This window comes from Dendrobates tinctorius, unplaced genomic scaffold (genome assembly GCF_039654945.1).
Source record: "Dendrobates tinctorius isolate UK_male_01 unplaced genomic scaffold, ASM3965494v1 ptg000312l, whole genome shotgun sequence".
NCBI lineage: Eukaryota > Metazoa > Chordata > Amphibia > Anura > Dendrobatidae > Dendrobates > Dendrobates tinctorius.
In genome coordinates this window covers 996,037-1,023,885 of record NW_027361979.1, presented here as the reverse complement: position 1 = coordinate 1,023,885, position 27,849 = coordinate 996,037, and the positions used below count along the sequence as shown (strand labels likewise).

Below are 27,849 nucleotides of genomic sequence, written 5' to 3'. Positions count from 1 at the left end.
AATAAGTTAAAACGTTTGCAGGGGATGTTACAAAACACAAAGTATGTATGGTGAGGATTAAACTCTCAATAGCCCCTTTGCCAAATTATGTAACCTATTTGTTCGCCAGTGTTTCAATGAAAAATTTTCCTTTTGGGCCATTAGCAGATAAAAATCATCTTCAATTTTTAGTGATTTCTCATGAAGTTGTCCTATTTTTATTGTTTTCTAGGGGAATATAACGTTTTCTTGCTACGAACCCCATGCTGTTCCTGTGACCTTCATAAGCTCCAGCACAAGTTACCTGTTATTACTGGGCACTGCACAAATAGACAACCTCTCTGTTAGCTTCCAATTCCGAACATGGAATAGCGATGGTCTCCTACTTTCAACGAAGCTTTCAGTAGATTCGGGTGTTCTCATACTTCAGTTGTATTCTGGAAAATTGCTCCTAATGGTTCAGAAGGAAAGGGTGAATATCCAGCCTATAAGCACAGGTAATATCTTCCAAGCTTTCTGGCACTTGTATCATCATCCATGCCTCTTTGTTGTGAAATATTTTTAAAAGATTACAAGTTATGGAAGTTTCTTCCTCCATCTCTTGTCTTGTGAAAATATCTTCAGGTTGCCGTGTTGCAACTATTAAAATGCTTCTCCACTTTTGCATATTATATTATTTTATTCTTTTTTGCATTCAGCTAATATAGCAACTTCGCAATTAGTCTTGGTCTTCAAGATTTCCTGAACGGTATACAAGTCTTGTACAGAGCAGTTTTTCTTCATGGTTAAAGTATTATTCCCAAAATCACAAAGTGGTCTTATGATAATGTACACATACAGTATTGTGCAGAAATTTTAGGTAGGTGTGGAAAAATGCTGCAAAGTAAAAATGCTTTGTAAAATAAGTGTTAATAGTTTAATAGAGTAAACAAAAGAGAAATCTAAATCAAATTAATATTTAGTGAGATATCCTTTGTCTTCAAAACAGCACCAAATTTTCTAGGTGCTTTGCAAGTGTACCTAGAAGAACTAAGGTTTTGAAACTGTTTTGAAGATAAAGGGTGGCCACACCAAATAAAGAATTCATTTTTTTAATTGATAAAACAAATTATATTAGCACTATTTTTTTAAAGCATTTATTCTTTGCAGCATTTTTTGCACAACTGACTAGAACTTTTGCACTGTATTTTATATTTGTGACTTTGTGTCACTATAACTCCTTTTTAAATCTGTCCTGTTTTGCACATATCACGTTCCAAAGGATGTGCCTCTAGATATCTTTAGTTGTCATTGGAACCTTCCTGCCGTAGTTCCAGTATTTCTAGTAGTCTATTGTGTGCAGTACAGTTTTTCTCAGCTGGCAGCATGCTAAGCTGGGCTGTGTTTGTTGTATGCTGTTGAGAAATCAATGACGTGAAACTGCAAATGCTGCTCTTTTTATGCTTATGGCAAAAAAAATCGTCTACCATATGGATCAACAGAGAAACATTTGCAGTTTCACAATTCTGTTCCGAAAAGCTAAAATTATGTAAAACACTCAAGCAGCTATATGAATGTAGGTGACAGAAGACAAAATTGGTCAGGCAGGGTACTGCACAGGAGTACAAAGTTATGCCTATATGTCCAATAATGTGTTAGACACTTCAAAATCAATAATTGAACATGATCTAATACGGTTTGTTGCCATTAGATAGGAAGCAATTCCAACTCAAAAGGATACAATCACAATAATTTTTCTTCAATATCAGAATTAAAAACAAATAAAATTATTAATAAACAAGAAAGGACAAAAAAACTCCAAAAAGGAGGGGAAAACACACAGCACAATTAAGTATCTGGTTAGAAGTGGTGGGACAAAATGCAGAGGTAGTCAGGAATAGAACTCACCGGTGCTAACGCTGTTGGTGAGAGCAGCAGGAAATCTAGCCTACAGAGGATAGTGGTCTACACTGTGAAATATAAAAAAGTGCCAGAGAATGCTAGTGGGTTGATAATTAGGGCTCACTAAAAAATGCTATAAAATGATTCCCACATAAAGTGCTGTAAACAAGTGAGTCATAGGGAATGCAGAAGCTGTGGTGAACCTACTGCAGATGCAGTCAGTACCAATGCTCTGCACTAATGTAACACTGTTGAAAAGGCCTCCCATGGACGGTCCCCTACTATACACCGATGTCCCAGAGATATGAAAAGAAATTAAATATTACCTATGGGAGAAAAGATCTGCAAACCTTAGAGCTGTCTGTATTCCCCTCACACCCAACGGGCGCCAGTCGCTTCACTGCTCGCTTCTTCCGGGGATGTGTGCACAGAACTATAAGTTTATTTCTATGCATAAACTCACTTGAAAAACACATAAGGCTAGTCCAGAGTATACAGGAGAGAGAAAGGGTCTACTGAACTAAGGAGAAGCATAGTACTATTGGGAAATTTAGTTTTTGCAGTGTCATAATGGGACCCTCCATTCAGCTTTGTGAAACTGCATGCAAATAGAGGCAGGTATAATTTAGTTTTGTTAATATTAGATTGTACATTAACTGAATGTAGTCGTTTACTGTGTTTTGTGAAAATAATGTGTGGGAATTTCTCTTGAAATGACACTGCAGTAATAGATTGCATTACTACTTTTGTCCCCTCACCTACTGACATCAGGGGATCCATACAGTAGAAACAGCTCGTAACACATAACTGCACAGGGTCTACTTGTACTCTGTAACCATGGTAACACAAAAGCCAGCAAAATAATTAACCCAATTAATACACAAAATATTAAGTGAGAGATTACAAAGGTTTAATAAACTGTTGGTATTATATTGTCACAACTTGGTACTGTACTGAAAACAGGGGCAAGCAATGAGAGCCGCCAATGATGCCATGCGGCCATGGCTGCAGTGTATATACAGAGGCACTGATTGAGATCAGGCAATCAGATATTACAATAGCTGGTAGGTAAATTGAAGAGGGAGTAATGGTGCAATGAGCCCTTGGCCATGCCAAAGGTGAACCAAAGACCCCCATTTGGCCCCTTCATTGGCAATTGAACTACTAAAGGCTATAGTGCAAGCATGATTTTATGGAGCTACGTTCTCTACAGTCCTGTTTAATACCAAACTTGCAAAGCTTTTTATTTTATTTACGTGGCCAAACAAACGTCATAAAACTTAAAATAATTTTTAAAAATTTGTTTTGCATTTTCTGAGACCCCTAACTTTTTATGTTTCAGTCGATAGAGCTGTGTGAGGACTTGGTTTTTGTGGCAAGCTGTAGGTTTTATTGGTATTATTTTGAGGTACAGACTAAACAATATTTTTGTCGATCTTTGTTACATTTTTTGGTGACATGCAGCATCTGAAAAATTCCAGAGTTAGTATAGTTTTTCTTTTTGCTTTATGCCATTTAATGTACAAGTTAAATAATGATTTAACTTGATGGCATACACTTTTTCAGACCTGGTAATAATATTATTATTATTATTTATTATTATAGTGCCATTTATTCCATGGCGCTTTACATGTGAGGAGGGGTATACATAATAAAAAACAAGTACAATAATCTTAAACAATTCAAGTCACGACTGGTACAGGAGGAGAGAGGACCCTGACCGTGAGGGCTCGCAATCTACAAGGGATGGGTGAGGATACAGTAGGCGAGGGCAGAGCTGATCGTGCAGTGGTTTGGTCGATCGGTGGTTACTGCAGGCTGTAAACTTGTCGGAAGAGGTAGGTCTTCAGCTTCCTTTTGAGGGTTTCCATGGTAGGTGAGAGTCTGATATGTTGGGGTAGAGAGTTCCAGAGTAGGGGAGATGCATGGAAGAAAGCTTGTATGCGATTGGGCGAAGAGTAGATAAGGGTAGTAGAGAAGGAGATCTTGTGAGGATTTGAGATTGCGTGCGGGAAAGTACTGGGAGACAAGGTCACAGATGTATGGAGTAGACTGGTTGTCGATGGCTTTGTATGCCATGGTTAGGGATTTGAACTGGAGTCTTTGGGTAATGGGGAGCCAGTGAAGGGGTTGACAGAGAGGAGAGGCCGGGGAACAGCAGGGGGACAGGTGGATTAGTCAGGCAGCAGAGTTTAGAATAGATTGGAGGGGCGCGAGAGTATTAGAGGGGAGGCCACAGAGCAGGAGGTTGAAGTAGTCAAGGCAGAAGATGATGAGGGCATGCATTAGCGTTTTTGCAGATTCTAGGTTGAGGAATGCACGGATATATTTTTGAGTTAAAGTTGGCAGGAAGTGGAAAAGGCTTGGTTATGTGGTTTGAAGGAGAAATCAGAGTCAAAGATTACCCTAATGCAGCAAGCTTGTGCATTTTATTTTTTCTTTAATTTGATCTGGGGACAATAGCATGATTACATTTCTTATGCTAATTTTTTATTTTGAAAATGTATTTTTTTATTGCATTCTTTATATAGTGGATTTAAACATGCAAACTTAAATTTTAACCGTACAATGAATTTATTTACACAGTTTGCCCCCACAATATCCCCAAATACAGTATGAAGACCCCACAGTCCCCCTCAAACATTATGATGTCCCCAAAATGATCTCTCCAGCATGATGCCCACAGGCATTCCTTCCACACAGCATGGTGCTTACTCAGTCATCCACATACAGTATGATCTTCCCACAGCTTCCCTCACAGCATAACAATCCTACAGCCTACTACTACAAAGCACATTGGCCATAACAGCCATCCCAATAAATCTCCAGACATTATGGTGCTTCCCACAGCCCCACCATACAGTATGATTTCCCCCACAGTCAAACTGATCTCTGTCCTATCTTTCTTGCCATGGTCACTTCATCGACAATGTCTTCATAATATGGTGCAGTGCACAGCATTAGAGCGGCCATACTGAATTTCTTCTACTATATTAACAATGTATAATAAAGCCAGAATTTTAAGATATGAACCACTTAGACAGTCACTGAAGTGGTATCAATGTGTTCCAGGACACAGCCACTGGGGTATCACAGAAGGAAAGGGAAAGTGCAGGGCATGTTTAACATAGGGTTAGCTGTGGACTGCCCTTGTCAGGTCGGGAGTTTGGGAATAGATGGCTGCTAGCCCCATAGGGATTGACAGGGTTCTGTCTTTCCCATGCCGCTTACCAGGGATCCATTTCAGCATTCAGGACTCCTGATGACTCCCGTTCCTGTTCTTCATTGGCGTTGAGATTGTTCCTATTTTTTTCACCCCATCCTTTGATTTACCATTTTTTATTGTGGTTTTGTTCAATTCTAGTGTAACACCTGCACAGGGATCTGTCAGAGCATCTACCAACATAATGGAACTTACAAACCCTAAGAAGAGTTTTGCAGTGGCTGTTAAACAGGGATTTACAGACTTATCGTTTTTCTCCTGAATGGCAGAAGACTACAATTCCCAGGGACCCTTGTTTCAGTGAGATGATAGAAGATGAGAGAAGGAGGGACTTGGGGGAGGACGCTGTGAAGAAAGTGAAAGTAAATGTGCAGAGGAGGGAGAACGTGGCTGCTGCTTGCTATGAGAGACAGAGCGGTGTGAATCTTGATTCCCCTAAGTTGCAGAGTATGGGGGACCCCGCGGAGATACCCGTGTTGCTGGAGAGAGCAAAGATCCAGAGAGTCCTAACGGCACTCCCATCGCATAAAGGTCTAAATCCAGCAGCCCCCAGCTGGAGTCCAAAGAATCCTCCAGCCGTTAGAGACACAGTGAGTGCACTTCTGAGACTTGTGGTTCTATCAGCGTTATTTACAGTGAGTACACGGCAACCTAGACTATTGACAGCAACATTCATCTAAGTGCACCCACGTTTGCTACTTTGCGCGCCAACATCCGCGCCAGCTGGGTCCCAATGTTTGGACTGAGTCAATACAAAAGAGGGGGAACCTGCCACATTATATTTGCAGGGTTGGAGTTGAATTAGATTGTGATGTGTATATGACTTTTATAGAGCACCGTTAATTGCATTGTATGTTTATTCCTTTAAACCCACCTCAATTCTGCTGCATAGCAATAAATCTGTTAGACTGTTTTACTCCTGTTTCCTGAGTGTGTACCGAGCTGTGGCAGGGGCTTCCTGAATCAGCCCCTGGCAGAAGATAACCGTCCTTCTGCAGCCCCAGAGACAGAGCTCCAATCAAGATTCGGGTGGAAGCACAGCGCCCTAGAGAGGTGAGACCCCCCATAACACCCAGGGTACCGTGGTAGCCCTAAAGGGGTGTTACAGTGGAGGCACTGCTGAGATCAGAACTAACACAGGAGTATTTACTATGGAGACTTTAACAGAGCGAGAAGCGTATTTGTGGTGCAGAGAGATGAATGTTACAGCTAAACAAAGCTTTGCAGTGAGTGGTGAGCTCCGTGATTCGTCTGATGAGGAAATACTGAAAATAGTCAACCGACTCACTGAACTTGCCCACCCTAAAGTGGTCGACCGCAGGAAGGAAAAAGGACCCACAGTCCTGATCTCAACTGGGCAGATCTTGAGGAAAGAATATTTCCCATCCATGATAGCCGTGTCCCCAGAGTATGGTCGACAATGGAGGATCACTTGGCCTACTGAGTCCGAAGAGGAGACCCGGTAACAGAAATCCACCACTCAGCCTAGAAAGACTAGTGAAGGTCCGCTCTCTACTCCATTTAGAGCCAGTCAGGAAGAAACAGCGGCCCCTGCAGATGTGCGTATGACAGCTATGGAAAATTTAGTTAGTCAGTTTGCAAAGATGCAGCCAGAAGGGAACTACCGTCGTCTAAGAACTTTCTCGGGTGCCCTCCCCACCCCTGCTGGAGAAGAAGGATATGAGACTTGGAGGGATGTCACTTTGCTGTGCTTAGTAGAGTGGCAGTGCACGGATGCCATAAAGAAGCAGAGAATAGTAGAAAGTTTGAGGGGTACTGCTATGGAAGTGGTGCAGGCTGCTTGGCAGAGCAAGCCACAAGTAACTTATCAAGATTATATGAGTGCTTTAGAAGATGCTTTTGGATCCCCTGAAGATGCTACTGATCTTCTCTATAAACTCCATACCACCTACCAACTGCCAGATGAGAAGATGTCCGACTATCTCTACCGACTAGACAAGCTGGTTCATAGAATAGTATCTAAAGGTGGAGTCAGCCCTAAAGAAGTTGATCAGTGTCGTCTGGAACAAGTACTCAGAGGAGCTCTCACGCATGATCCAATTGCCCAGCGGATGAGGTCGTAACAGAGAGAAGATTCCTGGTTCTTTTCATGAGCTGCTTAAGGAAGTTCGCAAGGAGGAGGTTATTTTGGCAGCAAGAGAGAAGACATCCCCTCGGGTGACTACAGTTGCCCTGAAGCCAGCAGCCGACTGCCGAGAGATGGAACTGCTGACAGTCATCGAGAAACAGGGGAGCAGATTACACAATTGTTAAGTGCCCCGGCAAAGACAATACAGTGGCTACAAAATGCTGCGGAGGTAGCCGAGAAGAAAACCCTGGTTTCAGGAAGCGAGAATGATGACCTCTGTAGAGTAAAGAGTAGGAAACCAGAAGTGTGCTTTGTTTGTGGGAGTCCAGACCATATGGCTCGTCAGTGTTCGAAGAAGTGAAGCTCAAAGAACTCCTCACATCTTCCCCATCACACTCAGGGGCAGTCGGGAAACGGGAAAGGGGGGCCAGTAGAACCCCATACGGTGCCCCCATCAGTAGCTAAGTCCTACTCTACCGCCCCATCCAATAGGGCCTCATCGGAAACTCTGCCTGAAGGTTTAGTGGGACCAGCCCCACATGTCCCCAAATATATCAATGGTCAACCTTGTACAGTATTGCTGGATAGCGGATCTCAAGTGTCCATCATCTTTGAAGGATGGTATAAGAGATATCCAACGTGCCTCTGAAACCTCTGTCTGGACTCGTGGTGTGGGGACTGAGTGAGCACAGCTACCCCTACAGAAGGTACATGTCCGTGACCTTACAATTCCCAAAGACTGTTGTTGGAGTGGATAAAGAAATACCCATCATAGCGTTAATCTGCCCGGAGGCAAAGGCAGATAAGAGACCAACACCTGTCATAGTGGGGACAAATGCTAACATCTTCCGTACGTTAGCTCAGTGGTGTCGGGAAATTGGGGGAGAAAATTATTCACAGACCCTATCCATCCACCCAGTCTGTTTGGAAGCCTATGTGAAAATGGAGAAGAGGGAACTACAGCCTGAAAGCTTTGACCCTTGCTTTGCAGGAAGTGAGCTGGAAGGAGAAGACAGGAGGCTGGTCATCGAAGGCATGATGATGTGGGGGGCAGTGTTCTCTCTGGACGAATGGGACATGGGCCTTGCCCAAGGAGTAGAGCATCGCATTCGGTTGAAGGATCAAAAGCCTTTCCGAGAGAGATCCCAAAGATTGGCTCCGGCAGATATCGAAGATGTCAGGCGGCATTTACGCGGTATGCTGGACACAGGAGTCATCATAGAGTCTAGTAGCCCCTATGCTTCCCCTATCGTGATAGCAAGAAAAAAAATGGAGCTATTCAGATGTGTGTGGATTATCGTACCTTGAACAAACGTACGGTCCCTGACCAGTACACTGTGCCCCGAATCGATGAAGCTTTGGATTGTCTGCTAGGGAGCCAATGGTTTTCTGTGTTAGATCTCCGGAGTGGTTACTATCAGATACCCATGTCGAAAAAAGATCAAGAGAAGACCGCTTTTATCTGCCCTATTGGGTTCTTCGAGTTAAGAGACTGCCTCAAGGACTGACAGGTGCTTCGGCCACTTTTCAGAGATGTATGGACAAAGTGGTGGGGGTCATGCACTTACATGAGGTCCTGGTTTATCTAGATGTTCTTATTGCTTTTGGGAAGACTTTGGAGGAACACAACCAGCGGTTGTTCAAGGTGCTGGAACGGTTGAAAGAGGCTGGGTTGAAGATGTCCCTTGACAAGTGCCGAATTTGCCAGACAACTGTGAAGTATGTGGGGCACATATTCAGCAGAGAAGGAATTTCCACCGATCCCGCCAAAGTGGAGGCTGTTGTAAACTGGCCTAAGCCCACCAAACTGAAGGAGCTTAGGTCCTTTTTAGGATTTTGTGGCTATTACCGAAGATTTGTACCCCAGTACTCTCGGATTGTGAAGCAATTAACTGCCCTTACCCAAGGGTATCCCCCTTCTGGGAGGACAGCCCACTCCTCAAATTCAAGAAAGAGGGTCTACTTCCGAGTTAATGAACTTTTTGGGGAAAGATGGACACCTGTATGCGATGAGGCATTTGAGAAACTGAAGTCATGTTTGACCCAAACTCCAGTGTTGGCCTATGCAGACCCCAGTAAACCATATGTGTTACATGTGGATGCTTCTCTCGATGGACTAGGAGGGGTTCTCTACCAGGACCATGATGGCTATCTGCATCCCGTTTACTACATTAGTCGAGGATTGACTCCTAGTGAACGCAACTACCCAGCTCACAAACTGGAGTTTCTGGCTCTGAAATGGGCTGTAGTGGACACGCTGCATGACTAACTCTATGGGGTACCTTTCGTGGTTCATACTGACAACAATCCATTAACCTACGTGAGAACCACAGCAAAACTGGATGCCACGGGGCACCGATGGCTTGCCGCACTCTCTTTGCACGATTTCAGCTTAAAATATCGACCAGGGATCAGTAACATTGATGCAGACACCCTTTCTCGCTTGCCTAGGGAACCCTTAATTGAGCAAGAAGAGGGAGGATGGATAGCGGTCCCTGCCTCGGAGGTGAAGACTCTGTACCATAGACATCAAACTAATGCCCTCCCTATGCAGTGCTGTGCTGAATTCTTGGGAGCATCCAGTGAAGCGCTCTCATTGTTGTACTGCCAAGTGATAAATGTGACCCCAGATTCTCTTCCTCAACTGACTCGTAATCAAGTTAGAAAGGCGCAGCAGGAGGATGGGTCGGTGGGGGTAGTCCGATGGTGGGTTAAGAGGGGCTTGAGGCCCGAGAAGAATGCATTGAGAACAGAGGAGTCTGTCCTGCTGACTCTGCAGCTAGAGTCGCTAATAGTAAGAAACAGACTTCTATACTGGGAGGCAAAGTGCCAGAAGGGAGGAGTTCGTAGACAGCTGGTGTTACCCACCCGATTTCGGAGGATGGTCATGAAGTCGCTGCATGATGATCATGGACATCTTGGCATCGAGAAGACCACGGGTCTTGTGGCTGACCGATTTTACTGGCCTCGGATGGAAGCGGATATAGAAGAATACTGCAAATCATGCTCCCGGTGTGTGTTGAGAAATACTTTGCCTTTGAGAACCGCCCCCCTTGTGAACATTACCAGTGATGGCCCACTTGAGCTAGTGTGCATTGATTTCCCCTCCATCGAGCCTGATGAAAGTACATCAGTAATGTGTTAGTGGTCACTGATCATTTCACTCGATATGCCCAAGCTTACCCCACTAAAGATCAAAGGGCAATTACTGTGGCAAAAACCCTATGGGAGAAGTTCTTTGTACATTACGGGCTGCCAGCCCGCATCCATACTGATCAAGGAAGAGATTTTGAAAGTAGACTAATCAAGGAGCTATGCGCTATCTGTGGGATCAAGAAATCTAGAACCACCCCCTATCACCCCCAAGGGGACCCTCAACCCGAGAGGTTCAACCGTACCCTTTTGAACATGTTAGGCACTTTGGATCACAGGAAGAAAGGACACTGGAGCAGGCATGTGAGTCAGTTGGTTCATGCCTACAATTGCACCACAAATGAGTCAACGGGATACTCGCCTTACTTCCTCATGTTTGGAAGACAGGCCCAGCTACCAGTGGATATCAGTTTTGGGACTTCCTTTGACAACTTTAATGGGACGACCTACTTAAAATATGTGTCCCAGCTACAAGAATATTTGAAAAAAGCTTACAGATTGGCAGAACAGGCCTCTGGGTCGTCAGGGAGGCGCAATAAGACTCGCTATGACTGTAGAGTTCGAGAACAAGTTTTACTGCCTGGAGATAGAGTCCTTATCCAACTTTTGGGCCTTCCTGGGAAGCACAAGCTTGCTGATCGCTGGTGTCCTGACCCTTATGTGGTGATGATTAAGCTGCCTGGTGTCCCGGCCTACAGAGTAAAGCCTGAGAAAGGGGGCGGAGCTGTCAAAACCTATCATCGCCACCATTTGTTGCCTGTGGGACAAAACATCCCATTACCACCATTGCCAATTCAAGGAGGTCGTACCACCCCTCTTTGCAATAGGAGAAGTCGTAGGGGTGAACCCCTACCCCAGCTTGGGGTTGCCTCAGGAGGAAGTGACAGCGAGTCTGGGGATGAATGGGAAACTAACGGTCAATGGAGCTACAGATGGACTGAGGACCCATGCCCCATAGGCTCGGGCCCTGTAAACCAGACTCCTGAAATGGAAACACGAGCAAAGGACATTTGTCAGGAGGCTAATGCGCTCTGCCCACAATTGGGAGAGAGTTCAGAAGAAGGACATTTATTGAATGAAGAGATCCATCTGGAGGAGCCCGTTTTGGAGAGACAAGAGTCGGGGGCTGAGGAGGGGGCCCCCTCAGTACATACTCGTCCCAAACGGGACGTTATGCCACCCATGATGTTGACCTATGATAAAATGGGACATACCACTGAGGTCCCTAGGCTGATACCCCCTAATTCAAATTCTGTTTGGCCTTATTTCTCGGTATCTCCCATGTGTCCAGGTGGTGGTTTGTGTGCATGTAAATTTGGTGTTAGTCAGGATGCCCTAACCCCCCTTCATGTTTCAGGTGGTGAGTCCTCATAATGTGATGGGACACTTTTAATGACTCACCAGGGGGAGAATGCAACACCTGCACAGGGATCTGTCAGAGCATCTACCGACATATTGGAACTTACAAACCCTAAGAAGAGTTTTGCAGTGGCTGTAGGGTAGTATGCTAGAGGTAGGAGATGCTGTTCAGCTGAAAAAACTTATATCCATGAAAAATCCCTTATTGACACGTGGCTTTTAAAAAAAAGGATATACCACTGATAATTTAGACTGTGCTAAAAAAAAGATAGTTGATTCGAAAACCCAATAACAGTATCTCAAACACAATAAATAAATAAAAGAAGCAATAGTTATAAAATGACCAAAACCAATAGCTTTTTCAACAAAATATAGTAATAATTATTATCATATTATCAATATCAGTAAAAATATACAGTATATCAATACGTTATTCTGATTATCTAAAAAATATAAAAAAAAGGTTATAGATGTGTGCCTAAATGAGAAACGACTATAGGAAATATCACCTCACCTATCGATTATGCGACTAAAGAATACAAAAATAATACTGACACTTGGCTATCTACTCACGGGTCATATAAGTGCGGCAAGAAACTTTGTGGCTTGTGTCCTTACATGTACAAAACTAAAACGTGTCTACTGTTAACAATAGTAAATATGACCTTAATCATTTTGTCAATTGTAGTTCAACACATACTGTATATGTTATTACTATTGTTGTGAAGCATGTAGCTTGCAATATGTGGGTTGCACAGAGCACATCTATGATGCACAAAAATATAACTACCAGAAGCCTTTAAGGTGCTTCTCAACACTTTCTCTAGACTCATAACAAGAATGTGAGTATTGCTAAGGGATAATCCCCATGGATATGGTGTCTCAGCCTAAACGGGATGGGGACAGAAACCAAATACTGAAATATTAAGAAGCTTTCTGGATTTTTAATCTGGATACTAGAATCCCCAAACATGATGAACATTAAGACTGATTTGATGTATGTACTGTATACTGAAATTGACTTTATGTAAACCACATTATGTTTGTATTTCCAAATGCAGCTATGGCATTTCCTCTCTTTTTTTTCCTTTTTTTTGTGTATACAATGGAGTCATTTGTGTAGGGTGTTGCACTGTCATTAAGAACCATTTGGTTTGAAACGCGTAAGGTCACCCCTCTGCCCATACCTTACCTTCCTTGAAAAGGATTTTAACTTTAACATGATCTAATAAAGAAAGCACATTTTTTTCATCCTTAGAAGTTATGTTGGATTTTCACTTTGTTTCTCCTGCTTGCTGTCAACACAGCACTCCATGAACCACCCAAGATTAACTCCACAAGTTAAATTGAACATTGGTGAGCTGGACTTTTCTTTTTACAGTTAGTCCAACCATACTGTATGCTGGCCCTTAAACCCACCAAAAACAGGGTGATAGCCCAACAACCCCCTACTAGTGTTGAGTAGTATTGAGCGATACCGTTCGATACCGAAAAATATCGTATCGGATGGTATCGCCCGATACGAAAAAAATATCGGGTATCGCCGATTACGATACCGGAAGTCCCATTCAAGTCAATGGGACTTCCGGTATCAGAATTAAAAAAAGGCCTTTATTTCCTTGTTGGCTAATTCTACATAATTGAAAACAAATAAGAATCATGTAGAATGTATTGTGGGAGGTGGAGGAGACATTAAAAGCATAGTGGTTTATTCAAATCACATGGCATAGCATTAATTCCAATTTTTTTTTTCAAGACGTTCGGAGTTAAAAAGATATTGACTATGTTAACTTTTTTATATTTAGTCAGATATGTATGTTTCACAACTTCCATGCTCTTCACCTTCTTTTGTACTTCTCCCACACTTTCTCCTTCATGATCCGCAGCAGTAGCATTTTTTTCATCAACTTTTTCTTCACCTTATTCATCTTCTTCTTCTTCACTTTCTTCCCATTAATTTTTTTTTCCATTCTTCATATTCTTCTTATTCAGCTATTATTAATTTTCATATGCTATTTCTTCATCTTCTTCCTATTCTTCTTTTTCTTCATTTTCTTATGGTGACAGGCATTCCTGTAGTACTTATCTATAAAAGTTATAAGATTACACCTTACGTTCTGCCTGTCACAAAAGATTTACAACAGGATTTGTCCGCGTTCAGTTTGGCCTGCAGCAGCAGGCATTTTCCAGGGGCACCACGAGGAGGAACGGACTCACCCCCATTTACTGCTTAGTCTTCTTCTGCTTATAATTTTGATTTCTTCTATGCTGATTTTTTGTCTTATGCTTAATGTTCTTCTGCTTTCTGTTCTTCTGCTTTTGCTTCTTCTGCATCTTGTTCTTCTGTCTTTTGTTCTGTATCTTGGTGGTTGTCTTCATGCGAGAACCAGCTGACAGTACTGGAACCCGTAGTGGCAGCAGAAGGAACAATAGCCAATGGCACTACTGAGGAACAGCTGACGGTGCTGGACCCCGGTTACTATGCAGGAGGTACCTGTGCTAGAAACCACTACCAAGGACCAGCTGACGGTGCTGAACCTCGGATACCGAGATGGAGGCACCTAGGCCAAAGGCTGTGGCGAGAACCAGCAGACAGTGCTGGCACCCGGATGGGTAGCAGAAGGAACAAGAGCCAATGGCACTACCGAGGACCAACTGACGGTGCTGGACAACGGTTACTAAGCAGAAGGTACCTGTGCTAAAAAGCACTACCAAGGACCAGCTGACGGTGCTGGACCTCGGATACCGAGATGGAGGCACCTAGGCCAAAGGCTGTGGCGAGAACCAGCAGACAGTGCTGGCACCCGGATGGGTAGCAGAAGGAACAAGAGCCAATGGCACTACCGAGGACCAACTGACGGTGCTGGACCACGGTTACTAAGCAGAAGGTACCTGTGCTAAAAAGCACTACCAAGGACCAGCTGACTGTGCTGGACCTCGGATACCGAGATGGAGGCACCTAGGCCAAAGGCTCTGGCGAGAACCAGCGGACAGTGCTGGAACCCGGGTGGGTAGCAGAAGGTACCCATTGAAAGCAAAGTAGCCAGGCCGCAAGCCGGCCGCAGTTACCGAAACCCACAGTCCTACAGGGGATCCCTGTCCCATTGGCACTACGGATCCAGCCTTCAGTGCCAGTTCCCGCAGCCCACATAGGAGTCACCTAAACTGCAGGCACCGTAGAGTCGGCTAACCCGGCCGCAAGACGACAGGACAACGGATTGGTGGCATAGTGACCTTGACACTACCCGGAAACAGCAGGCGTGCTGGAACCAGGCTGGGCAACAGGGAGTCCCCGTGCCAAAGACACTGCCGAGAACCAGCTGACAGTGCTGGAACCCAGATGGGTATCAAAAGCTACAAGAGCCAATGGCACTACGGAGGAACAGCTGACTGTGCTGGACCACGGTTACTAGGCAGGAGGTACCTGTGCTAGAAAGCACTACCAAGGACCAGCTGACGGTGCTGGACCTCGGATACCGAGATGGAGGCACCTAGGCCAAAGGCTCTGGCGAGAACCAGCAGACAGTGCTGGAACCCGGGTGGGTAGCAGAAGGTACCCATTGAAAGCAAAGTAGCCAGGCCGCAAGCCGGCCGCAGTTACCGAAACCCACAGTCCTACAGGGGGTCCATGTCCCATTGGCACTACGGATCCAGCCTTCAGTGCCAGTTCCCGCAGCCCACATAGGAGTCACCTAAACTGCAGGCACCGTAGAGTCGGCTAACCCGGCCGCAAGACGACAGGACAATGGATTGGTGGCATTGTGACCTTGACACTACCCGGAAACAGCAGGCGTGCTGGAACCAGGCTGGGCAACAGGGAGTCCCCGTGCCAAAGACACTGCCGAGAACCAGCTGACGGTGCTGGAACCCAGATGGGTATCAAAAGCTACAAGAGCCAATGGCACTACCGAGGAACAGCTGACGGTGCTGGACCACGGTTACTAGGCAGGAGGTACCTGTGCTAGAAAGCACTACCAAGGACCAGCTGATGGTGCTGGACCTCGGATACCGAGATGGAGGCACCTAGGGCAAAGGCTCTAGCGAGAACCAGCAGACAGTGCTGAAACCCGGGTGGGTAGCAGAAGGTACCCATTGAAAGCAAAATAGCCATGCCGCAAGCCGGCCGCAGTTACCGAAACCCACAGTCCTACAGGGGGTCCATGTCCCATTGGCACTACGGATCCAGCCTTCAGTGCCAGTTCCCGCAGCCCACATAGGAGTCACCTAAACTGCAGGCACCGTAGAGTCGGCTAACCCGGCCGCAAGACGACAGGACAACGGATTGGTGGCATAGTGACCTTGACACTACCCGGAAACAGCAGGCGTGCTGGAACCAGGCTGGGCAACAGGGAGTCCCCGTGCCAAAGACAATGCCGAGCACCAACTGGCGTTGTTGGAGCCCAGGAACAATCATGGTGTAGGCCGAGGCCTACTTGGTGGTAGTTTTAGATTGTTTGTAGGCTACAACAGACTGTCAACGTGCTCCAATTAGGCATCTGTCTCCACTCTGTTTCCAGGATTTCACGTGACCACCAACACCGCCAGTTTATGCGTACAGCAGCCGTCTGCCCAATTCACACGTGTTGCTGTGTTACTGGGATTCTGTAATGTCAGCAGATCCCCTGATGTTTGTCTGCCACTGTCTCCTGCTCTGTCCACCTTCCCACCGCTTGCAGTGGGAAGGTGGACAGCGCAGGAGACAGTGGCGGACACATATTGGGGGATCTGCTGATGTTACAGAACCCCAGTAACACAGGAACACGTGTGGAATGCGTGGACGGCTACTGTGAGCAGGAACTGGCGGTGTTGGAGGTCAGGGGAAATACTAGAGACAGAGTGGAGACAGAGGCCAAATCAGAGAATGTTTAAATCTGAAGTAGTTACAATTTGGAGGCAGCAGCAGTTTGCCCTCCACACAGCAGGGGATCAGCTGACGTTACTGACCCCCACTTTCACATGAACGAGTGTGTTTTTCTGTGTGGACAGCACTTCCGAGCACCAACTAGCGTTGTTGGAACCCAGGGACAATCATGGTGCAGGCCGAGGCCTACTAGGAGCGAGGTGTAAAGCAGAGGTATTTTGACTTTGGAGGGAGCAGGACACTTTGCCCTCCACACAGCAGGGGATCAGCTGACGTTACTGACCCCCACTTTCACATGAACGAGTGTGTTTTTCTGTGTGGACAGCACTTCTGAGCACCAACTAGCGTTGTTGGAGCCCAGGGAGAACCAGGGTGCAGGCCAAGGCCTACTTGGTGGCTGTTTTACATTGTTTGTAGGCTACAACAGACTGTCAACGTGCTCCAATTAGGCATCTGTCTCCACTCTGTTTCCATGATTTCACGTTACTACCAACACCGCCAGTTTATGCGTACAGTAGCCGTCTGCCCAATCCACACGTGTTGCTGTGTTACTGGGATTCTGTAATGTCAGCAGATCCCCTGATGTTTGTCTGCCAATGTCTCCTGCTCTGTCCACATTCCCACCACTTGCAGTGGGAAGGTGGACAGCGCAGGAGACAGTGGCGGACACACATTGGGGGATCTGCTGACGTAACAGAACCCCAGTAACACAGGAATACGTGTGGAATGCGTGGACGGCAACTGTGAGCAGGAACTGGCGGTGTTGGAGGTCAGGGGAAATACTAGAGACAGAGTGGAGACAGAGGCCAAATCAGAGAATGTTTAAATCTGAAGTAGTTACAATTTGGAGGAAGCAGCAGTTTGCCCTCCACACAGCAGGGGATCAGCTGACGTTACTGAACCCCACTTTCACATGAACGAGTGTGTTTTTCTGTGTGGACAGCACTTCCGAGCACCAACTAGCGTTGTTGGAACCCAGGGACAATCATGGTGCAGGCCGAGGCCTACTAGGAGCGAGGTGTAAAGCAGAGGTATTTTGACTTTGGAGGGAGCAGGACACTTTGCCCTCCACACAGCAGGGGATCAGCTGACATTACTGACCCCCACTTTCACATGAACGAGTGTGTTTTTCTGTGTGGACAGCACTTCCGAGCACCAACTAGCGTTGTTGGAACCCAGGGACAATCATGGTGCAGGCCGAGGCCTACTAGGAGCGAGGTGTAAAGCAGAGGTATTTTGACTTTGGAGGGAGCAGGACACTTTGCCCTCCACACAGCAGGGGATCAGCTGACGTTACTGACCCCCACTTTCACATGAACGAGTGTGTTTTTCTGTGTGGACAGCACTTCCGAGCACCAACTAGCGTTGTTGGAACCCAGGGACAATCATGGTGCAGGCCGAGGCCTACTAGGAGCGAGGTGTAAAGCAGAGGTATTTTGACTTTGGAGGGAGCAGGACACTTTGCCCTCCACCCAGCAGGGGATCAGCTGACGTTACTGAACCCCACTTTCACATGAACGAGTGTGTTTTTCTCTGTGGACAGCACTTCCGAGCACCAACTGGCGTTGTCGGAGCCCAGGGAAAATGAGGTAGTAGGCCGAGGCCTACTTGGAGCCAGGTGTAAATCTGAGGTTGTTTGACTGTGGAGGGAGCAGGACACTTTGCCATACACACAGCAGGGGATCAGCTGACATTACCGAACCCCACTTTCACATGAACGAGTGTGTTTTTCTGTGTGAACAGCACTTCCGAGCACCAACTGGCGTTGTCGGAGCCCAGGGAAAATGAGGTAGTAGGCCGAGGCCTACTTGGAGCCAGGTGTAAATCTGAGGTTGTTTGACTGTGTAGGGAGCAGGACACTTTGCCATACACACAGCAGGGGATCAGCTGACGTTACCGAACCCCACTTACTCATGAGCGAGTGTTTTGTCTGTGCGGACAGCACTTCTGAGCACCAACTGGCGGTGTCGGAGCCCAGGGAAAATCAGGTAGTAGGCCGAGGCCTACTTGGTGGCACTTTTTGCGATTGTTTCTAGACTACTACTAACTGTCAACGTACTCCAATTAGGCCTCTGTCTTCACTCTGTTTCAAGTATTTCCGCTGGCTTCCAACCACGCCAGTTGCTGCTCTGAAATGCCGTCTGCACAACCCACACTTGTTCCTGTGTTACTGGGGTTCTGTAACAGCAGCTTCTCCCTAGAGGTGAGTCAGGCAATGTCTCCTGCTCTGTCCACATTTCCACTACAAGTAGTGGGAATGTAGACAAAGCAGGATACATTGCCGTGCTCAAATCTGGAGATGAGCAGATGTTACAGGACCCAGGTACCACAGGAACAAGTGTGGATTGTGCAGACGGCACTTGAGAGCAGAAACAGGCGGTGTTGTAGGCCGGAGGAAATACTCAAAACAGAATGGAGACAGAGGGCAAATCAGAGAACATATTAAATCAGAGGTAGTCAGAAGTTGTAGGCAGCAGGAGAGTTTGCCGTACACACAGCAGGGGATCAGCTGACGTTACCGAACCCCACTTACACATGAGCGAGTGTTTTGTCTGTGCGGACAGCACTTCCGAGCACCAACTGGCGTTGTCGGAGCCCAGGGAAAATGAGGTAGTAGGCCGAGGCCTACTTGGAGCCAGGTGTAAATCTGAGGTTTTTTGACTGTGGAGGGAGCAGGACACTTTGCCATACACACAGCAGGGGATCAGCTGACGTTACCGAACCCCACTTACACATGAGCGAGTGTTTTGTCTGTGCGGACAGCACTTCTGAGCACCAACTGGCGTTGTTGGAGCCCAGGAACAATCATGGTGTAGGCCGAGGCCTACTTGGTGGTAGTTTTAGATTGTTTGTAGGCTACAACAGACTGTCAACGTGCTCCAATTAGGCATCTGTCTCCACTCTGTTTCCAGGATTTCACGTGACCACCAACACCGCCAGTTTATGCGTACAGCAGCCGTCTGCCCAATTCACACGTGTTGCTGTGTTACTGGGATTCTGTAATGTCAGCAGATCCCCTGATGTTTGTCTGCCACTGTCTCCTGCTCTGTCCACCTTCCCACCGCTTGCAGTGGGAAGGTGGACAGCGCAGGAGACAGTGGCGGACACATATTGGGGGATCTGCTGATGTTACAGAACCCCAGTAACACAGGAACACGTGTGGAATGCGTGGACGGCTACTGTGAGCAGGAACTGGCGGTGTTGGAGGTCAGGGGAAATACTAGAGACAGAGTGGAGACAGAGGCCAAATCAGAGAATGTTTAAATCTGAAGTAGTTACAATTTGGAGGCAGCAGCAGTTTGCCCTCCACACAGCAGGGGATCAGCTGACGTTACTGACCCCCACTTTCACATGAACGAGTGTGTTTTTCTGTGTGGACAGCACTTCCGAGCACCAACTAGCGTTGTTGGAACCCAGGGACAATCATGGTGCAGGCCGAGGCCTACTAGGAGCGAGGTGTAAAGCAGAGGTATTTTGACTTTGGAGGGAGCAGGACACTTTGCCCTCCACACAGCAGGGGATCAGCTGACGTTACTGACCCCCACTTTCACATGAACGAGTGTGTTTTTCTGTGTGGACAGCACTTCTGAGCACCAACTAGCGTTGTTGGAGCCCAGGGAGAACCAGGGTGCAGGCCAAGGCCTACTTGGTGGCTGTTTTACATTGTTTGTAGGCTACAACAGACTGTCAACGTGCTCCAATTAGGCATCTGTCTCCACTCTGTTTCCAGGATTTCACGTGACTACCAACACCGCCAGTTTATGCGTACAGTAGCCGTCTGCCCAATCCACACGTGTTGCTGTGTTACTGGGATTCTGTAATGTCAGCAGATCCCCTGATGTTTGTCTGCCAATGTCTCCTGCTCTGTCCACATTCCCACCACTTGCAGTGGGAAGGTGGACAGCGCAGGAGACAGTGGCGGACACACATTGGGGGATCTGCTGACGTAACAGAACCCCAGTAACACAGGAATACGTGTGGAATGCGTGGACGGCAACTGTGAGCAGGAACTGGCGGTGTTGGAGGTCAGGGGAAATACTAGAGACAGAGTGGAGACAGAGGCCAAATCAGAGAATGTTTAAATCTGAAGTAGTTACAATTTGGAGGAAGCAGCAGTTTGCCCTCCACACAGCAGGGGATCAGCTGACGTTACTGAACCCCACTTTCACATGAACGAGTGTGTTTTTCTGTGTGGACAGCACTTCCGAGCACCAACTAGCGTTGTTGGAACCCAGGGACAATCATGGTGCAGGCCGAGGCCTACTAGGAGCGAGGTGTAAAGCAGAGGTATTTTGACTTTGGAGGGAGCAGGACACTTTGCCCTCCACACAGCAGGTGATCAGCTGACATTACTGACCCCCACTTTCACATGAACGAGTGTGTTTTTCTGTGTGGACAGCACTTCCGAGCACCAACTAGCGTTGTTGGAACCCAGGGACAATCATGGTGCAGGCCGAGGCCTACTAGGAGCGAGGTGTAAAGCAGAGGTATTTTGACTTTGGAGGGAGCAGGACACTTTGCCCTCCACACAGCAGGGGATCAGCTGACGTTACTGACCCCCACTTTCACATGAACGAGTGTGTTTTTCTGTGTGGACAGCACTTCCGAGCACCAACTAGCGTTGTTGGAACCCAGGGACAATCATGGTGCAGGCCGAGGCCTACTAGGAGCGAGGTGTAAAGCAGAGGTATTTTGACTTTGGAGGGAGCAGGACACTTTGCCCTCCACCCAGCAGGGGATCAGCTGACGTTACTGAACCCCACTTTCACATGAACGAGTGTGTTTTTCTCTGTGGACAGCACTTCCGAGCACCAACTGGCGTTGTCGGAGCCCAGGGAAAATGAGGTAGTAGGCCGAGGCCTACTTGGAGCCAGGTGTAAATCTGAGGTTGTTTGACTGTGGAGGGAGCAGGACACTTTGCCATACACACAGCAGGGGATCAGCTGACATTACCGAACCCCACTTTCACATGAACGAGTGTGTTTTTCTGTGTGAACAGCACTTCCGAGCACCAACTGGCGTTGTCGGAGCCCAGGGAAAATGAGGTAGTAGGCCGAGGCCTACTTGGAGCCAGGTGTAAATCTGAGGTTGTTTGACTGTGTAGGGAGCAGGACACTTTGCCATACACACAGCAGGGGATCAGCTGACGTTACCGAACCCCACTTACTCATGAGCGAGTGTTTTGTCTGTGCGGACAGCACTTCTGAGCACCAACTGGCGGTGTCGGAGCCCAGGGAAAATCAGGTAGTAGGCCGAGGCCTACTTGGTGGCACTTTTTGCGATTGTTTCTAGACTACTACTAACTGTCAACGTACTCCAATTAGGCCTCTGTCTTCACTCTGTTTCAAGTATTTCCGCTGGCTTCCAACCACGCCAGTTGCTGCTCTGAAATGCCGTCTGCACAACCCACACTTGTTCCTGTGTTACTGGGGTTCTGTAACAGCAGCTTCTCCCTAGAAGTGAGTCAGGCAATGTCTCCTGCTCTGTCCACATTTCCACTACAAGTAGTGGGAATGTAGACAAAGCAGGATACATTGCCGTGCTCAAATCTGGAGATGAGCAGATGTTACAGGACCCAGGTACCACAGGAACAAGTGTGGATTGTGCAGACGGCACTTGAGAGCAGAAACAGGCGGTGTTGTAGGCCGGAGGAAATACTCAAAACAGAATGGAGACAGAGGGCAAATCAGAGAACATATTAAATCAGAGGTAGTCAGAAGTTGTAGGCAGCAGGAGAGTTTGCCGTACACACAGCAGGGGATCAGCTGACGTTACCGAACCCCACTTACACATGAGCGAGTGTTTTGTCTGTGCGGACAGCACTTCCGAGCACCAACTGGCGTTGTCGGAGCCCAGGGAAAATGAGGTAGTAGGCCGAGGCCTACTTGGAGCCAGGTGTAAATCTGAGGTTTTTTGACTGTGGAGGGAGCAGGACACTTTGCCATACACACAGCAGGGGATCAGCTGACGTTACCGAACCCCACTTACACATGAGCGAGTGTTTTGTCTGTGCGGACAGCACTTCTGAGCACCAACTGGCGTTGTCGGAGCCCAGGGAAAATCAGGTAGTAGGCCGAGGCCTACTTGGTGGCAGTTTGCGATTGTTTCTAGACTACTACTAACTGTCAACGTACTCCAATTAGGCCTCTGTCTTCACTCTGTTTCGAGTATTTCCTCTGGCTTCCAACCACGCCAGTTGCTGCTCTGAAATGCCGTCTGCACAACCCACACTTGTTCCTGTGTTACTGGGGTTCTGTAACAGCAGCTTCTCCCTAGAGGTGAGTCAGGCAATGTCTCCCGCTCTGTCCACATTTCCACTACAAGTAGTGGGAATGTAGTCAAAGCTGGAGACATTGCCGTGCTCAACTCTGGAGATGAGCAGATGTTACAGGACCCAGGTACCACAGGAACAAGTGTGGATTGTGCAGACGGCACTTGAGAGCAGAAACAGATGGTGTTGTAGGCCGGAGGAAATACTCAAAACAGAGTGGAGACAGAGGGCAAATCAGAGAACATATTAAATCAGAGGTAGTCAGAAGTTGTAGGCAGCAGGAGAGTTTGCCGTACACACAGCAGGGGATCAGCTGACGTTACCGAACCCCACTTACACATGAGCGAGTGTTTTGTCTGTGCGGACAGCACTTCCGAGCACCAACTGGCGTTGTCGGAGCCCAGGGAAAATGAGGGAGTAGGCCGAGGCCTACTTGGAGCCAGGTGTAAATCTGAGGTTGTTTGACTGTGTAGGGAGCAGGACACTTTGTCATACACACAGCAGGGGATCAGCTGACGTTACCGAACCCCACTTACACATGAGCGAGTGTTTTGTCTGTGCGGACAGCGCTTCTGAGCACCAACTGGCGGTGTCGGAGCCCAGGGAAAATCAGGTAGTAGGCTGAGGCCTACTTGGTGGCAGTTTGCGATTGTTTCTAGACTACTACTAACTGTCAACGTACTCCACTTAGGCCTCTGTCTTCACTCTGTTTCGAGTATTTCCGCTGGCTTCCAACCACGCCAGTTGCTGCTCTGAAATGCCGTCTGCACAACCCACACTTGTTCCTGTGTTACTGGGGTTCTGTAACAGCAGCTTCTCCCTAGAGGTGAGTCAGGCAATGTCTCCTGCTCTGTCCACATTTCCACTACAAGTAGTGGGAATGTAGACAAAGCAGGAGACATTGCCGTGCTCAACTCTGGAGATGAGCAGATGTTACAGGACCCAGGTACAACAGGAACAAGTGTGGATTGTGCAGACGGCACTTGAGAGCAGAAACAGACGGTGTTGTAGGCCGGAGGAAATACTCAAAACAGAGTGGAGACAGAGGGCAAATCAGAGAACATATTAAATCAGAGGTAGTCAGAAGTTGTAGGCAGCAGGAGAGTTTGCCGTACACACAGCAGGGGATCAGCTGACGTTACCGAACCCACTTACACATGAGCGAGTGTTTTGTCTGTGCGGACAGCACTTCTGAGCAACAACGGGCGTTGCTGTAGCCCAGGAAATAAAGTTCAGGTCATAGAAACATGAACACAACAGGAGACCTGGATCCTGTTGCCAGTCAATTATTTATTCTGGAAGAGGACTGGCAAATTCAGGTGAGATCCAGGTCTTGTTCATTTTCACAAAAGTAAGCCGGTCAACATTATCGGCGGATAGTCGCGTGCGACGGTGTGTTACCACACCACCTGCAGCACTAAAGACACGTTCCGATAATACACTGGCAGCAGGGCAAGCCAGCACCTCCAATGCATACTTGCTAAGCTCTGGCCATGTATCCAGCTTAGAGACCCAATACTTGAACGGGGAAGAGCCGTCTGGGAGAACACTAACAGGGCACGACAAGTAGTCTGTCACCATCTGACGGAAACATTGCCTCCTGCTGACTGGAGCCGTCTGTGATGGTGTAGCCGTTTGTGGCGGTCCCACAAAACTTTTCCACATTTGGGCCATACTGGCCTTGCCTTGTCCTGCGGCACTGCCTCTGCTACCTCTTTGTGCAGAGCTTCCTCCACTGCCTCTACCCACATGGCTGCTTTGAAAAGCACTACCAGCAACACTTGTGGGGGGAATGGAGAACATGATGGCCTGCACAAGTGTTTCTTGGTACTCCCGCATTTTTCGCTCCCGGTTCAACTGTGGTATGAGGCTTTGTAAGTTGTCCCGGTAGCGAGGATCTAGGAGGGTGTACACCCAATAATCAGCCGTGTGGAGAATGTTGGCGATGCGGCGGTCATTTAACAAGCACTGCAGCATGAAATCAACCATGTGCTGCAGACTGCCAACTGGACCGGAAACGCTGTCCCCAGCTTGAGGCAGCATCTCTGCCTGCTCAGCATCACCCCACCCTCGCTGTACACACTGACTACTAGAGCCTTGTGTACCTCCCTCCTCTGGAGAGATGTGTTCCTCCTCCTCCACTGACTCCTCGTCATCCTCCTCACTAAGTGTCCCCTGCCTGGGCCTTTGTGTGGAAGCACGTTGCGCAGACTTGCCAGAAGCAGATGGCATTTCTGACTGCTCATCCTCGACCTCTTCAAAAACCTCCTCACTTAGTGCTTGTAAGGTTTTTTGAAGCAGACAGATGAGGGGGACAGTCATGCTGATTAGTGCATCATCTGCACTGGCCATCCGCGTGGAGTCATCGAAGGCACGCAAAACTTGGCAGATGTCCCTCATAGTGGCCCACTCAGTGGTGGTGAAGTGTGTCCGGCGCACAGTGCGACTTGTTTGCGCCTGATGCAGCTGGTACTCCATTACTGCTGCCTGCTGCTCACACAACCGCTCCAACATATGTAACGTTGAATTCCACCTGGTGGGGAGGTCACATATGATGCGATGTTCTGGCAGGAGGAATCGGCGTTGCAGAGATGCAATGCGCGATCTTGCCATGCTGGAACGCCGCAAGTGAGCACACTCTAGGCGAACCTTGTGCAGCAGTGCATCAAGATCCGGATAGTCCCTCAGAAAGCTCTGCACGACCAAATTGAGCACGTGTGCCAGACATGGTATGTGAGTGAGGTTGCCTAGGCCCAGAGCTGCCACTAGATTTCGGCCATTGTCACTCACTACCAAACCTGGCTGGAGATTCGCTGACACAAACCACACATCGCTCTCCTGCTTGATGGCATTCCAGAGCTCCTGTGCTGTGTGGCTCCGATTCCCCAAAGAAATTAATTTAAGGACGGCCTGTTGACGTTTGGCCACACCTGTGCTCATATCTGGCCTAACAGGCTCACACAGTGCTGATTCCGAGGAAATAGAGTAGGAGGAGGACTCAATATGTACAGACTGCATTCCTGCAATCGTTGGAGTTGGCAGAATACGTACAGAGCCACTCTCCAGATCTGTACCCGGCTCCACAACATTGACCCAATGGGCAGTGAGGGAAAGGTATCGTCCCTGTCCATGGCTACTGGTCCACGCATCGGTGGTCAGGTGGACCTTGCTACTGACGGCATTTAGTAGCGCATTTTTAATTTTTCCCTCCACATGCTTTTGCAGGGCAGGGACAGCTTGCCTGCTGAAATAAAAGCGGCTGGGCACATTGTATTGTGGAACTGCCAATGACATAAAGTTCCGGAATGTGTCAGTCTCCACCAGCCTGAATGACAGCATCTCAAGGGCCAGTAGTTTGGCAATGCCTGCATTCAGAGCCAGTGCTCGGGGATGGTTTGCCGAGTATGGCCGCTTTTTCTCCCATGCCTGTGCTACCGATTGCTGGTGAGTGGCCTGGGAGGGTACTGATGACTGCGAACGTGGTTCAGTGGGTGGAATTTCACTGGGTCTCTGGACAACAGTGGCAGTGGTTCTTCCATGGCGTTCCAGTGAGGAAGCCGAACCAGCTGTGTGTGAGCTGGAGGAAGAGGCCCCAACACGAGCTGAAGAGGTGGTAGGTGCTGCTGAAGGTTGGCCTACATCTTCAGTGTGTCTGTGTAACTCCACCTCGTGCTTGGTACGCACATGTTTCCACATATTTATGGTATTGAGGTTGCTCACATTTTTCCCTCGTTTCACTTTCTGATGACACAGCTTGCATTTGACAAAGCAAATGTCATCTGCAACTGTGTCAAAAAAAGACCACGCACTGCAAGTCCTGGGAGCGCCCGTTTTGTGTTTTGGAAGAGGATTGCTCCTCACGGGTGCCAAAGTGGAGGCTACAGGCAACCAAGTCTGCCCCCGCCCTCTCCCTCCTCTTTTGGCCGTTCGGGGAATCTCTTCCTCAGAGCTGCTCCCACCACCTTCCTGTGGCTGACTCCATGATGGGTCAAGGACCTCATCATCTCCACTCCCCTCTTCAAGCACCGGCTGGTCCTGGGTTGTCTTGCCAGTGCCGTACGCACCAGAAATTGGCAACTGAGTCTCATCATCATCTGATGCATACTGAGGTGTGCTGACCATAGGCACTGGACCACCTGCCTCTTCAGATTCAGAGGGACAAAGCAGTTGCGCATCACTGCATACTCCCTCTTCTTCACGCTCTAGAATGCTGCTTGGCTGGCCACCTCTTTCCAAGCCAACAGATTCTGAGAACAGAAGTAAAGATTGAGATGGCTCCTGTCCAGGGCTCTCAGACTGCCTGGGCAATTTGGCAGGTGGTGAAGAGACAGATGGTTGCTCTTCAGTGCTCTGGCCTTGGGAGGATGCGGAAGTCATTGAAGTGGATGCGTTAGCTGCCATCCATCCGACAACGGCTTCAATTTGTTCGTCACGCAGCAGTGGGGTACGGCGAGGTCCTACAAAGCTGCGCATGAAGGACTGTTGCCTGGTAAAAGTGGGGGATGCCGGGTCACTGGTGGCCGCAGCAGATACTGAATCCCCACGTCCTCTCCCTGCTGAAACTCCACGGCCACGACCACGTGCCTTACTCCCTGCCTTCTTCATCTTGGTAGACTGATAAAGATTGGACAGAAAAGTAAAAAAGGGGTGGCTTAGTGTTCTTATTCCTGAACACCTGCTAACCAGTATAAGAAACACTAATTTGGCTAAGAGTGTGTGTACTACATTTTATTATGATCTAATGTGGCCTAGACAACTGTAAAGTGGAGTGTTTGGTGAACTTTATTTCCTTTTTTTTTTTTTGGGTGGGGGGAAAGGAAAGGAAAGGATGTGACCAAAGTTTGAAAGCTATAGTATCACAAACTTTTTGGAGCGAACACAATGCAGGAATCTAACCTACAATGCAATTGATGAGGCTCCAAAAAATAGGGTGATACTAGCCTGGCTGGCCCTGAAGGGCACAAGCCAACAAAAAGGCTCCTCTATCTAATCCTATATCGTGTTTGCAACCAACCAATGACAATGGATGCGGT

The 27,849-nt window shown here is 47.7% G+C and overlaps 1 protein-coding gene across 2 annotated transcripts in view; it reads left to right on the top strand.

Annotated features, from left to right (window-relative positions):
- LOC141073688 (contactin-associated protein-like 5) overlaps positions 1-27,849 on the top strand; it is a 960,637-nt gene that overhangs the window by 463,425 nt on the left and 469,363 nt on the right. For both annotated transcript variants that reach the window (XM_073561036.1, XM_073561037.1), the window contains exon 8: positions 212-476. In XM_073561036.1, coding sequence (XP_073417137.1) covers positions 212-476 — 265 coding nt within the window. The remainder of the gene's footprint in view (positions 1-211; positions 477-27,849) is intronic.